The sequence below is a fragment of the Camelus dromedarius genome, chromosome 24 (genome assembly GCF_036321535.1).
Source record: "Camelus dromedarius isolate mCamDro1 chromosome 24, mCamDro1.pat, whole genome shotgun sequence".
NCBI classification, from domain to species: domain Eukaryota; kingdom Metazoa; phylum Chordata; class Mammalia; order Artiodactyla; family Camelidae; genus Camelus; species Camelus dromedarius.
The window spans coordinates 16,549,470-16,564,879 of record NC_087459.1 but is presented as its reverse complement, the minus strand read 5'-3'; the positions used below and the strand labels follow the sequence as shown (position 1 = coordinate 16,564,879).

The 15,410-nt window shown below is 33.3% G+C and overlaps 1 protein-coding gene across 1 annotated transcript in view; it reads right to left on the bottom strand.

Moving 5' to 3' along the window:
* LOC105091160 (phospholipid-transporting ATPase ABCA3) overlaps window positions 1–15,410 on the bottom strand; it is a 70,583-nt gene that overhangs the window by 30,861 nt on the left and 24,312 nt on the right. Inside the window, 7 exon segments of the mRNA XM_064478777.1 lie at window positions 2,457–2,757; window positions 4,570–4,712; window positions 5,846–5,877; window positions 8,743–8,841; window positions 12,356–12,506; window positions 14,529–14,739; window positions 15,035–15,190. Of these exon segments, the coding sequence (XP_064334847.1) occupies window positions 2,457–2,757; window positions 4,570–4,712; window positions 5,846–5,877; window positions 8,743–8,841; window positions 12,356–12,506; window positions 14,529–14,739; window positions 15,035–15,190 (1,093 nt within the window).

The following is a 15,410-nucleotide window of genomic DNA, read 5'->3' as shown; positions in this document are numbered from 1 at the left end:
GAATAACAATAATTGTTTACATAAATTTTGCAGAGTGTAGATCTTTAAAGTTCTTACCACATGATGAAAAATTGTAACACTATGAGGTTATGGATGTGTTAACTAATCATATTATGGCAGTCATTTTGTAATATATCATACCAGCACATTGTATACCTTAAACTTACAAAATGTCACTTTTCAATCGTATCTAAATAAAGCTGGAAAAATATTTCTGTTCAGGTCTCGAGATTCAATAAGAATTTAAAGATGGATTTTTCAATTCCCCCTCTTCCTCCAAATAATTGGGATTTTGATAGGAGTTGCACTGAATCTGCAGATTTTTGAGGAGAATATTGACATCTAAACAATATTAAGTCTGCCAATCCATGAATACAGAATATCTTTTCATTTATTTGTGTATTTAATTTAATTCAGCAACAATTTGTCATTTTCATTAACAAGTCTTTCACCTCCTCAGTTAAGTTTATTCCTAAGTATTTTATTTTTTTGATATTATAATTGAAATTGTTTTCAGATTGTTCATTGTTATGTATAGAAATGCAACTAATTCTTGTGTGTTGATTTCATAACCTGCAAATTTTCTGAATTTATGAACTCTTGTTTTTTAATGGAAAATTGAGGGTCTTTTGTACATAAGATTATGCTGTCTAAGAACAGAGGTATCTGCTCTAATCTTTATTGCTTTCTTCTTCCTGCTAGCTTTGGGTTTAGTTTTTTTTTTCTAGTTCCTTAAGGTGTAAAGTTAGGTTGTTGCTTTGACAGCTTTCTTCTTTTTTAATATAAGCATTTAAACACTGCTTTTGCCATATTCCTTAAGTTTTAATATGTTACATTTTCATTCATTCGTTTCAAAGTATTTTCTAATTTCCCTTGCTATTATTTGACCTAATGATGGTTTAATGGTGCTTTTTACATTTCCACATATTATTTTCCAGTTTTCTTTCTGATATTCCTATCTAGTTTCATTCAATTATGATCAGAAAGTATACTTTGTATGATTCCATTTTTTAAAAGTTTATTAAGATATATTTTGTGGTCTACAATATGGTCTATTCTAAATAATCTTTCTTATGCACACAACAATATGTATTCTACTATTTGTCGGGAGATGTGTTCTGTTTTGTCTGTTAGGTCCAGTTGGTCTATACTATTGTTCACGCCCTCATTCCTTGTTGAACATCTGTCTGGGTGTTCTATGTATTATTGAAAATGAGGTATTGAAGCCTCCTACTTATTGTATAGCTGTTTTTTTCTACCTTCAGTCTGTCAATATTTGCCTTGAATAATTTTTAATTAAGACAATTCCAAGATGCTAAAAGAATTAACAAAAAATAAGATTTAATTTGATAGTCTTATTATTAATATATCTGGAAAATATATAGTCTTTTTTATTTTTGTATAAACAATATAATGTAGGGAAAAAGGAACCACATTATTAATCAGGGAAATTCCTTTTCTGTTTCTTTCCTCTTCTCTTCTGAACAGTCATGTGATTTTTTATTAATAAATATTCATCTAGTGCTCCTGTAATGGAGGCGAAAAAATGTGTGATTTACTGAGAGCTTTAAGGCCACCCAGCCTATGATATGTATCAACAAAAAATCAGGATAATGGTAGAAGTAATTAACCAACATTTCCAAGTGCATTTTCATCTCTCACAATGGAACCTAAAGGAAAAGCCTGTCAAACTGTGCAGGTTATATGCTAACCTAAAGTAACACTGTCAACCAGACAGCAGCTGAAGGAAATACAATTGAAGTACCTGGAAGGAAATGATTAAACTTGCCTTTTACAGGGATGACTTAGTGTAGTGTAGGTTAATATTGCAGATTCCCATCAGGCAGTTTTAAAACCTAGTCCCTGCTCTAATTCATACTAGGTGCTTGATTTGAGGCAACTCACTTAGTATCTCCAAACCTCAGTGTTCCCAATTTCAGCAAATATGATTGTTATAGAAATTAAGTGAGTCACAAAGAATTTAGAAAATTTCTTGCCAAAAGTATGTGTTCAGTACATGCACTCAATTATTATTATTACCTTCCAAATAAATAAGTTCTGAGTAGCCTGCTCATAAAGCCTTCAGCCTAACATGTTTACCTGTTTTTAGATAGGGCCTTTCAGGATTCATCACCACCATACCACACTGTGAGCTTGGTTTTATGTGAAAATCTGTGCTAAATTTTACAAAACAAAATACTTGGTACTTTAATTAATTCCCTAGAAGTAAATGACTAGTAGATTACTCATACTCAAAGTACCATCATTAATAATTAATGTGGCCAGTAATCTTGAAAGATGATTCTTGCCTTTGGTTTCACTACCTTTATGAGATTGGCTATCAAGAAAAAAAAAAAAGGCAAGTAGCTAAACATTTCAGTAAAGACCCTTCTTTGGAAGTGACACAAACAGGTCTTTATCTACTAGCAGTCATTTTCTTTTTTTAAGAAGCTTACCTTTCACTTCATAAAGTTTTTGTTTCTTAGCCTTTAACATAGTCTCAAGATTTTGTATTAAATTCAGAGTAAAATCAGAATTTCCAGAAGTTGAGAAGGGAACAATGGTTTGACCATATTGTCCCAAATCCATTTCTCTGGCAGGTTCTTCCCTGATTCTTGTAGAGCCCCCATCTCTCATCAAAAAATAAACAATACCCAGAAGTCCAAGTATCTGCATTAACACCAAAATCCAGTTGCGCCAACTGAACATTGCTCTCTTAATGAACATGGCAAAGAACTGCTGACGGTGAAGATCCCACTGACAAGAGGAAAGAAAGATGACATTACAAGAGTCACAAAACTAAATGAAATTCATTAACATTAATGTTGTGAACCTTATGGTAAAAGATGTACATACTTTTATAAATACATCCTTGAACAGAACATAGCTATAGTTCACAGTTTAGGTAACAAGCAAGACTTCATATTTGTACAACGTATTGAATGGAAGGATGAAAGCTTGGCTTCTCATCTAATTATACTGAAAACTTCAAAAGGGTCTCTAACATATTCCTAGCATCTCTGACCAGAGCAACATCACATCCATCTTTCTTAGTCAATATTAAATCATGACCTTTCAATGCTACATTTCATAAATTTATGAAACTCCTAAAATGTGCACATGTAACAAGTTTCCGTTGCTAGGTTTTAATCCACACTATCTACAGAGTTGTGGATCATTTGGAACAGAAGATGAATTTATTTTAATTAATTTATTTAAACTGTAATATGCTCAATATATTTTATTAAACTTTTACATTTAAGCAATGTGTTCAATTGTTAATTTATTAAAAATGTACCCAAATATATCATTTTCTTTATTTTTCCATGACTTTTGGTCCCATCTGTAGCTGATTTAGAATATAAATATTTTTCAGGCTAACAATGGAACCATTGCTTTAAATGTAGAGACTTCGCATAAAAAGGTGTCTGAATGTTGAAGAGCATATATTATTTACATATGTAACAAAGAGCTTAAAATATGTTCAGACTATATTTCCTAACATTTTGGACACCCCATAATTTGTGGCGTGAAAATATCCCTAATCCATCAACCAGTTATTTTCTGAATAAAACAATCGGCATTTGGATGTTGTCACTGACTAGAAGTAAGGTAAAGTTTAGAAGGAGAATTCTTTCTCACATTGCTTTCTGGCTTTTAAAAGATAGGTTATTTGATTTATTTCTGGAATGACAGACCATATTAATACAAGAATCAACTTTTCTAGACTGGTCTGCAAATCTTTTATCATCTGCATCATTATAAGAAAAGGGAAATAGAGAAGAGTGCAAATGTGCAAGCAGGGAGGGAAGGAAAATTACATTTTTAAGTATTTGATTCGTCCCAAACATTCCACAGTTCATAGTTTACTAGTGTTCACTCACTAAAACAGTCTCACAGAGAATGACACACAGATATGTTAAATGATTCGGTCAAGGTCAAATAGCTAATAAATGAAGCAGGAATTCCAGTTCCAACCGGCTCAAAATTCCATACTCTAGCTGTACAACACCAACTCTGCTTCACAACTGGCTCAGCAGCCCTCCAGTGAAGGCATGCTTACGGGCATCTCTGAGAAACGTATCTTCCACCTCAGAATCCCTGGTCTTTATTAGGGAAAATTGTAGGGAATAGATAATTAGGAGAACAATTAGAGCAATGCTTGCAGTCTAGGGAAATCTCCCATGCTAGGGAAGGAACATACTGCCTTGGGAGTAGTACATTAGGAAGCACCAATTCATTTCAATGCATAAATTTCAGTGCTTTGATGTGTGTGAGTGGTGATAACTTTTATAGGACCCTTTCTCAACTGTAAATGAGCCAACAATTTTAAAAGCTGTGAGAAGTGACTCTGAGGAATCATAATGAGAGTAAAATCTAATTTTTAATACCATATTTCACGTTTGAATGAGAAACTTAATTGGACTGTTTTACAGACTACTCCTTACCTGGCCTTCTTTGGATGAGAGCTCCAAACTTCCCTTTGAATTCAAATGTTAAAATGAAATGCTATCTCTTTTATACTATCCAAACATATACCAACATTGTATTCTTAGTGAAGATGCTCACCCCAGTATTAAAGTTAATATTAGAGTGGTCACTCAAGGTGGAGGGAGAATATGATCTCTCAAAATTTCTGGGTATGTTCATATTCTGGTCCATGTCTTCACTTTCATCTTCGTCGTTTAGGGTCTGGAAAGCCGTTGTATCTGCTCTGCTGACTCTACACACACACACACACACAATCATTTAAACCAGAACAGTGGTTTCTAAATACCTAATCCATCACAAGATTTTCACAAATTGAGGCAAATTTAAAAAAACAAGCATAGCTATACATATTCTCATTAACATTAGATAAAATAAACTGAACTTAAAGGTCTAAGAACATGTCTTTTTTTTTTTTTAGGAGAGAGGGATTGTTAAATCTCCTTTATTTTAAGATATGATATTGATAATATATAGCAGGCTTTTATTTTTATAATGTTTCTAAGCATATGTCAGATTTGTTTTCTCAATTTTCTGCTCCAGGCAATCTAAGTAACTGGAATAGTTTACAAAGCAAATGAATCCATAATTAATTCATCCTCTAAGGGCTTACAATTCCATGGAAGAAACAGATGTATGTATTTAATTTTAATATAAGGAAGAAAATGCTAAACAGGATAGTAAAATCATAGTACAATGGGGAGTTTGAATCTTTAAGTCCACTGATGGGAGTTCTGTAACCCTTGATGAAAAACTCATAATTTGTAAAAAATAGATTTTTTTCTTTCCAAACCAATGAGCTAGCAAGCCTTTTTAACCTTTCTTTCAGCAGGACAACAAAATAAGCATCAAATACTGCTTTGATTTGATAAACCTATTATCAGACTATTTTTTTTTAATTGAAACATAGTTGACTTACAATGTTATATTAGTTTAACGTAGCCTTTGTGCCATGTCTGGCCACTACAGTACTACTGTAATTGATAACACTGAAGACAAATATGGATTTTTCCTTGACTTTTTTCTCTGTCTTCTTTAGTAGGTTTTATTAATTTTTATACACTTGTAAGACATATTCAATGGGAAAAGGTTTACAAATACAATAAACCAAAAGAAAAAAATAATCAAGATGTCATTACTCAGATGTACCCAAGTGACATTTTTCTATATCTAAATATGCACAAACATGAATATATATGTATACATATATACAATGCAAAATTAGGATGACACAATACTGCAACTATTGTTTTGCAAATTGCTTTTTAAATTATTAAAATAGATTCATTTTACTATCTGTATACATAACTCATCACTTCTAATGACTGAGTTTTATTTTATTGTACAGATGCACCACTGTTTATTGACCAGTCACTAAGATTGCTTTAACTTATTATTATTATAAACAATGATATGATGAACACTATTCCACATATATCATACCCAGAAAAGACAAAATTTCAGATGTAGAATATATACATTTTAAATCTTCTTATACATCTTGCCAAAATTAGCGTATGTACTTTTATGTATCGTCAAAAAGAGTATACTAATTTACATACCCATGTCACCTTATAAGATCATTCTATTTCACTGCATATTCACCAAGACTGGGTATTTTTTTTAATTTGTAGTCTGTATTTTTAATCCTTTTGAATTAATTTGAATATTTGTAGTTACTCTTTTGTGGATTATTTTTTATCATTTGTTTGATTTTATACTGTTTTCATATTTTCTTTTTGGTTTAGTAGACACTCTTATTCATTATAATTAACTTTTATAACATTTGTATTTTAATGTTGTTAAAGTATTCCCTCATACACATGTTTAAATTTTATTTAGCCAAATATTTTCCTTTATGGTTTTTGTACAGAGAAAGAATAAATGTAAGAAAACACCCACTCCCCTGACTCAGGTAATTAACCACTTTTAACATTTTTTTAGTTTGAGCCAATTAAAATTTTTTTTACAAATGAATTTAAGTCACCTGTGAACAAGATTATCAATCCCATTTCTCCCCATCTCTTCCATCAAGCCAACTATGATGCTTGGTATGTAACCTTCCAGATATATTTTTAAAATAAACTTTTAATTATAAAACAGCTTCAGATTTACAGAATAGTAGCAAAGATAGTACAGAGATCCTGTATACCCTTCAGTTTCCCCTATTATTAACGTCTTTTATTACCATGGTACACGTTTCACTAGTTTTTCCACTAAGGTCCATTTTCTCTGCCAAGATCCTACCAACGTAACACGTTAAATTTAGTCACTATGTCTCCTAAGTCTCCTCTGGGCTATGATGGTTTCTTAGACCTTCCTTATTTTTCATGACTTTAGAAGTTTTGAGAAGTACTGATTAGGTATTTTGTAAAATGTTCCTCAGTTTGGATTTGTCTTGTTTTACTTATGGTTAGAGTGGGGCTATGGCTTTGCGGAAGAATATTAAGGAGGTGAACTACCCTCTTCCTCACATCATATCACACGATTTTAACATGAAATATCACTGTGATGTCACTAGCATCTTGATCACCTGGCCAAGGTAGTATTCTATCAGTCCATATTGATATCAATAGAGGACTGGATGAACAAATAGGAGAGAGACAAATCTTCCTTGCAGAATTGCAAATAATGTTTGTAGACACTACTCTCTCTGCGAGGAGGTGCTAAATACCCCCTTCTCCTTGAGTGTGGGCTGTGTTTAGGGACAGGCTTCCAAAAAATAGAGTAGAGAAAGGGGAGAAAAAGTAATTTTATAATAGAGAGGTCAGATATGTTCTAATACTTTTGTATACACATTTAAGTATCCATAAACACATATAGTTTTGTTTTATGGTTTTAATGTTTTATATAAATGGTATATTTAGACAGATAGTTCTGCAAAATGATTTTTTTTCCTCTAAAGGATTAGACGTTTTACATCTCCTCAAGTTGACATTTGTATAAAAAGAAATTTAGGTCAGGCCTTTCAACTGATAATATATATATTTAGTATATATATAGTATTTCACTACTTAGGTATCATATTTTATACATTACATTATTCCATTATTTTGCTACTACCCACTTCAGCAAATATCTCTAGATCTGTCTTCTGGGCAAGTATCTGACAGTTTCTCTAGAGTATATACCTAACAGTGGGATTTCTGGGTTGTGGCATTTTCAACTTACTGGATGTTGCCATGTTACCTATCAGTGTGATCAAATCAGCTTACTGTATAATTAGCAGGATTTGAGGATTCCTCTTTCCTTTTCATCGTGCAACACTGCATATGCACTGCCAAAATTATTTTGTCCATTCTAAGTCCTTTGTATTGAGATAGAAATTTTATAACCAACTGATCATTTTTTTACAAAAACATCTGGCATTTTGCTTGTGATTGCATGGAAACAATAGACCAATGTGGAGGAGAATTTCCACCTTTAAAACATCAAATTTTCTGACTGAAGAACACAGCATTTATTTCAGTCATCTTTAAATTCTCTCAGTAACGTTTTAATGTAGAGCTCCTGTACATCATTTGTCAGATTCATCCCTAAGTATTTCACATTTTTAAGTGCTACTGAAAAAGGCATAGTTTTTCTATTTCAGATTGTTCCTTGCTAGCAGGACCTTGTGGCCCAACGGTAGCACATTTGACTCCAGTTTGTTCCTTGCTAGTATACCGAAAAACAACTGACTTTTTGATATTTCATTTTCTTCCTCTTATAATAGATACACCTCCAGTAGAATTTAAATAGAAGTGGTGAGGAACATCCCTTTCTTGTTTCTAAACTAAGGGAGAAAGAATTCAGTTTCTCATCAGTAAGCATGATGCTAGCTGTAAAGTTTTTGGGTGATGACCTTTATAGTTTGAGAACATTCCCTTCCTTTCCTGTATTAATGAAAGTTTTTATTGGAATGGAAATTGGATTTTGTCAAATGTTTTTTCTGAATGTAATGAGATGATTAATTGGCTTTCTTTTTCAGTTTCTTAAAAGTTACATTAATTAATTACACTACATTGATTTTTGAAAGCTAAAATGGTAAACCAACTTTGTATTTCTGGGATAACCCCATTTAGTTACGATGTATTATCAATTTTATTTTTTAAACATATTGTTAAATTTGATTTGTTAAAATCTTAAGAATTTTTGCATTTATGTTCATGAGAAATATTGATCTGTAATTTTCTTTTCTTATAATAACCCTGTCTGGTTTTGATATCAGGGTAATACTGACCTGATAGAATGAGTTTCCAAGTATTCCCTTACCTGAAGAAAACTTCTTCCATAGTAGTAATAGAGATACCAAAGCTAGCAATGCCCAGCTCTTCCCGTCTGTCTTCCAGATCAGTAAATAAGTCTTTAAACCTAGAAGGAGGAGAAAAAAAAAGAGAAAAAGCTAGTACCAAGCAGATGATATTCATATTAATATTTTTGTTACCTTCAGCAGTGGGGAAAATGTAGCTTATTCTTTACTGCAATGCTTTATTACAGTTTCCATGCCCCTGATAAATAAGAAATGTGGAACATATAAAGAGAAAAAACTAGCAAACTGCTATCACAAACTGTTTTTTGATAAAATTATCAGTTGACTTCCTCTGTATATTAACATTCATTGCTAGGTAAGATTTAATTTACTTAATACATGCTATAGCTCCTATGAACCACGAAATCAAAAAGGAAAAATGTTTTCAAATTAAGAGGCAGAGGACACTCAAGGCCAAAAAATGAAGTAAGAATAATAGAAACTAGGTACTGGGAGAGAACTGTTCACTTAAATAACCTGGGAAACTGTGCCATTTCAGACAGATGTGATGTGGTGCCATCAAGGCTTCTGAAGAACAGTTTTTCTGGTATTTCTCAGTTTCTCTGGTTTAGAAGATCATCTACTCCAGAAATGCATTCAGTCCTTGAACCTACCTCTACTATATTCTAAGGAGTGAACATGATCACAAAAAGGAGATTAAAAATCATTTTTTATGGCTAAATAACATTCCATTATACAAGATACACTGTAATTTATTTGTTCGTACATCAATCAGTGGACATTTGGGTAGCTAATACTTTTTGGCTATTATCAATAATGCTACCGTGAACTACAGTGTAAACATATGTTTCCAGCACTCTTGGGTATATACCTAGGAGTGGATTTGCTGGATCTTGTGCTAACTTTTTGAGGGATTCCCAAGTGATTTTCCCAAGTGGTTACACTATTTTATATTCCCACCAGCAATATATCAGGGTTCTGATTTTGCCACATCCTTGTTCATACTTCTATTTTCTGTTTCTTAAAAAGTTACTGTTACAGCCATTCCAGCGGGTGTGAAGTAGTATCTCACTGTGGTTTTGCTTCTATAATGACTAATAATATTGAGCCAATTTTCATATGCTTATTGGCTACTTATATATACATACACATATATTCTTTTGAGAAACATCTGTTCAAATCCTTTGCCCACTTTTAAATTGGGTTGTTTGTCTTTTATGATTGAATTGTAGGGTACTTTATATACTCTGCATACTGGTCCCTTATCTGATAGATATAAGTTACAATATTCCTCCTGATTATTTGGGCTGTCTTTGATTTTTCTTAATAGTGTACTTTAATGTGGAAAGTTTTTAATTTTGATGAAGTCCAATTTATGTATTTTCCTTGGGTTTCTTGTGCTGAAGTCTTCATGTCATATCTAAGAAACACTGCCTAATTCAAAGCTACAAAGATTTATGCCTATATTTTCTTCTGAGAGTTTTCACTCTTATATTTAGGCTTCTGATAATTTGAGTTAACATTCTATGTATGGTGTGAGATAAGGGTCCGACTTCATTCTTTTGCATGTGGCTACTCAATGTCCCAGCATCATTTGTTAGAAAGTCTGTTCTTTCCCCCAATTGATTTGTTTCTACACCCTTGAAAAAACAATTTTATATAAAAGCTTATTTTTGGACTCTGATTTACTTTATTTATCTACATGTATATCCCTATTCTAGTACCACACAGTTTGGCTGCTGTAACTTTGCAGTAAATTTTGAAATATGAGTCTTCCAACTTTGTACTTTTCCAAGATTGTTTTGGCTATTTAGCAAACTTTGGATTCCATATTAATTTTAGAATCAGTTTGTTAATTTCTGGGAAAAAAAGACAACTGAGATTTTTATAAGGATTATGTTGAATATGTAGCTTGCTGTGGGGAGTACTGCCATCTTAACCCATGAATGCAGGCTATTTTTCTATTTCCCTGGGTCTTTTTAAACTTCTTTCAATGATTTTTTATAGTTCTCAAAAAGTGTACAAATCTTGCAGTTCTACTGTCTAATTTTTCCTATCTTATTATTATCGATGGTATTGTAAATGGAATTGTTTTCTTAATTTCATTTTCGGATTGCTCATTGTTAGTGTATATTACACTTAACATCTTGCAACCTTGCTGAAAGCTTATTAGTTCTAATTTTTTTTTCAGGTTGGTTCTTTATGATTTTCTACACACAAGAAGATATCATCTGTGAATATAGATAGTTTTACTCCTTTCTTTCCAGTGTGGATGCTTTTATTCATTTTTCTTCCCTAATTGCCTTCTGGTACAATGTTTAGTACAAGCAGCAAAACAGATGTCCTTGGCTTGTTTCTGATTTGGGGGGAAAGCTTTTAGTCTTTCACTATTACACATGCTGTTAGTTGTGGGTTTTTCATAGATGCTTTTTATCAAGTTGAGAAACATTCTTTCTGTTTCTAGTTTGTTGAGTGTTTTTATCATGAAAGGGTGTGGATTTTGTTAAATGTGTTTTTGCACCCATTGAGATGACATTTGGTTTTTATCCTTTATTATATTAATGTGGTGTTTACATTGATGATTTTTGCTTGTTGAACCAACCTTGCGTTCCTGCGATACATCTGACTAGGTCATAGTGTATAATCTCTTTCATGTGCTCATGGACTGAATTTACTAGCATTTTGCTTGACTCTGTATTCAAAAGTTATATTGGTCTGTAGTTTTCTTGTCTTTTTCTTTAGTCTTACCATAAGGTTATACTGGCCACATTGAATGGATTGGGTTCTTTCTACTATTTTGGAACAGTCTGTGGAAAGTTGGTATTAATTTTTATTTAAACATTTGGTAGAACTCACTACTGAGGCCAGTTGAACCTACTGTTTTCATTGGGAAAGTTTTCTGATTCCTAATTCAATCTTTTTACTTATTAGAACTCTAATCATAGTTTTTTTTCTTGAGTCATTTTTAATACTCTATTTTTTGAAAGCAGTTTTAGGTTTACAAGTTAAAGAAGTTCCCCTCTGTTTATCACCTTTTGAGAATGGCAATCAGTTTTCTTCAGGGGAGTATCAACCTAGTTGGAGTGACTACAACTTGCAAGAAGATAAAACTGGCACAAAGTTTATGATAAATACTCTTATTTCCCTCATCCCTTAGTCAAGATAAACATCCCAGGTACAATTATTATTCCTTCTTTCACCTTTTGATAACTAACTTGGCTAACTATTGCTGTCAAACTGCCTGTTTCCTGTAGATTCTAGGGCTCCTGGCTCCAAGAGCTGCCATGTAGACCACTTTTCCTCTTATCTTAGCAATTCACTTGATTTTGCTCACAAAGAAAAAAATTTGTGCCAATAGCTTATCATTTCTTACCACTTAACATGAGCCTGTAAGGAACAGAAATAAAGAGATATCAAGACAAACAAAAATGAAGTCTAAGTTATGTGACTTCCCTCTGTACAAATAGTGAAATCTCCAGGAAGTAAATTTTTTGACTATTACTTGTCAACTGGCAACTAAAAAGAATCTATTTGTCAAGCCTGAGGAAACCTAGAAAAGTAACAGTGATTTCTGATAACCCCAAACCATTTATCTAACATTCTCTGGATTCATACCTGTGCGTGTGCTCTTTTGGTAGGATAAATGATAGTTCAGCTGCAACGTTATTCTCCAATGTGGCTTCTGGTACATGATGATTAATCAGTTGAGAGATTTCCTTAACATTACAATGAGGTTCCTTTACCATAATCAGGTGATATCCCACACCTGAAAAGACCCATTTAGAAGACCAAAATTTTAAAAATGCAATCTGCCCAAATTAAACACATAATATACTCTGACACCAAAAACATAGGATCTTGCTTGTTAAAAATTTTATTTCTAAGAGGCATCATTATTGTGCTTAAGAACAAGTGGCCTTCAAATTACTTTCAACTCATTCCTCTTAGTCAGTTTCTGACTCTTTAATCTTTGGGATGTACTGGTTTCATATTCTTACCAAAATTTAAACTTATTAAAGTTTTATTGTTTTATATCTTTTTGGCTTTCCTTCCTGCCATCATTCTTTCCATACTTAATGTTCACTTGCCACATTTCAGGGATATGTCACTAAAGTGGAAACTGTACCTCACTGTATTAATGAATGAAAACTGCAAAATTTCACCTCACTGTACTAGGAAGTCTTCCCTTCATCATGAGACAATGGGCTACATGGACTTCGGTTGTCAAGCGTTCCTGATCCTTTCAGGACTTTGTGCACGCACACACACACGTGTATGTAGACACACATCCTTATTTTTCCTGTCTTGCTTCCCTTATTCTTATTCTAGCATGCATCGTTTTAGGTTGGCTTTCTGTTGCTTCTTGAATAAAACTTCTGAATTCTATATTCCTAACTTTATCTTACATATGCATTCACACATCAAGGGGCAAATCAGTCTTGTTTTCAGTGCCCTTCCATTTACTACCCTGACCATCAAACTTAATTTCTCATTCATCCTCTCCCAGAACTTCTGATCCAGGCTGACTTCCTCACTGTCCCAGCGGAAAAAAAAAAAGGTCCATTTTTATCCTCATGCTTTTAGTATTTATTTATGTACTCCCCTAAAAAAAGAGGTGTTCTTTCCTCCATTACCTTTTTAAGATCTGTAACTGAAAGCACTCTATGGATATTCAGTATACTTAGGTAATAATTTTGTGTCTACAACTCACCTACTATAGGAATATCAACTTCTATATCCCCACATATAAGTGAAAAAATATTCAATAGTATGAGTCTCTCTACTTCTGAAATTCACCAAATTTACTATTTAAAACCCAACATCCTCTTTGAGGTAAAGAGTAAAGGGCAAGTCGCAGCATATTAGAATGCAAAGCATGGCTTTGGTGTCAGAAGAACCCAGGACCAAATCTATGCCACTTACTGCGTGGTCTGAATGAGTTACTTTGGTATGAACCCAAGTTTTCTGCTCCATAAAAATGGTGAGGTTATGAAGAGTAGATGAAGTAAATGTGTGTAAACATGAAACATAACGCACTCATAATAAATGTCAGTTGAATGGATATATTTAAACACTAAATTAATAATTAATGGAATGATGTCAGACTTAACTATTCTCATTGATTTGTATCCTCCAATTCTGAAGCCCTCATACACTTACTGGTTTGAGCCGTGCATGTTATTTCAGAATTCAATTATATATGATATTATATTGCTCATTTTTAATGCACTAGTCTTACTGACTAATCAGACCATATACTCATTAAAGTCAAGACTATTTTATTCCACCGTTCATTTATTTCCTGCTCAATAAATTCTTGCTGATCAACTGCTACATTTCAGGCTTGTTTCATGAAAATAAACTAGAAAGCATTTAACTAATTACACTGGAGGGAGGTGATATTAATTTTGCAACAGAGAAAAAGTGGTCAGAAATATCTAGTCACTGATTTTCTCCCCTACAATCCATAAATCTATGTACCAAATCCCTTGGAAGCGTTACTTTGTTCCTGCAACAAGTAACAGCTTCAGTAGAAGCCAGATGAGAGAAATATACATGACTTTCGTGGGATCAATAAAAGGGTATTTTCTAAGTTAAAATATACTTATTGGATCATAATGAAAAATTATTGGATAGGATATGTCTAAGTTACAAATAGCCAATTTAAATAACTTAGACTTAAGGCAGTAAGACATAAGTTTTCAAGATTTGTGTAGAGGAACAAAAATCTTCTTAGAGAATATTATTAAGACATTAGAATACAAACTATGATCAAGGGAAGAGATACCATAAATTCTTTTCAGGAAAATTGAAGAGCCACAGCATTTCAGGGATCCCTTGACCATGATAGCTATACGGTCTCCCAGGATGTCAGCTTCATCCATGTGGTGGGTTGTCAGTAGGATGGTACGACCCTGTTTATGCTGCTGAAGGACATCCCAAGTGAATCTCCTTGAGACTGAGTCCATGCCAGATGTTGGCTCATCAAGTATCACCACCTAAAGACCAGAAGAACAATTCCATGATTGTACTTAATTCATGTTATGCTGCTTATGGGATAACTTACTACTCATGGGGGACATAGTTAAGCTAAAATATGTAATCTAGACAAGACTCTGCAAAATTAATAGTAAGTTGAAACCCCCAAACCACACTGTATCAGCTGGGTCAGCAATGGGAATTACCATTTGGGAAGTTCCTTTTAGAGAGTTAGATTTGTATCAGCTCATAGGTTTGTGTCAGCTGAGTTTGACATATCACCTGGGGCAGGGACCCATGTTAACTGTTCTTTACCTTGGAGCCTCCTACAAGTGCTATAATGATGGACAGTTTGCGCTTCATTCCTCCACTCAGTGACTGTGAAAAGGCATGACGCTTTTCTAGCAGGCCAAAAGCAGCCAGCATAGTGTCAATTTCTTTGACACGAATCTCTGGAGGTACTCCTTTTATCTGGAAAGAGAAGCTAGAGTTCACATGGTGCTTTCAATTTTATCCTTAGAAAAATCTCACATCAGAACTTTCCTTACAGAATCATCTAGATAAAAGACTTTTTCTTCTCTTTGCCCTCCACCCTTCCTTTATGGTAAAAGAACAATGTCTCCCCAAAATGAACTTCCACTAAATAAGGGTAAAGGTGTTGATCCTTGGTCACACTGTCTGAAGCATACGA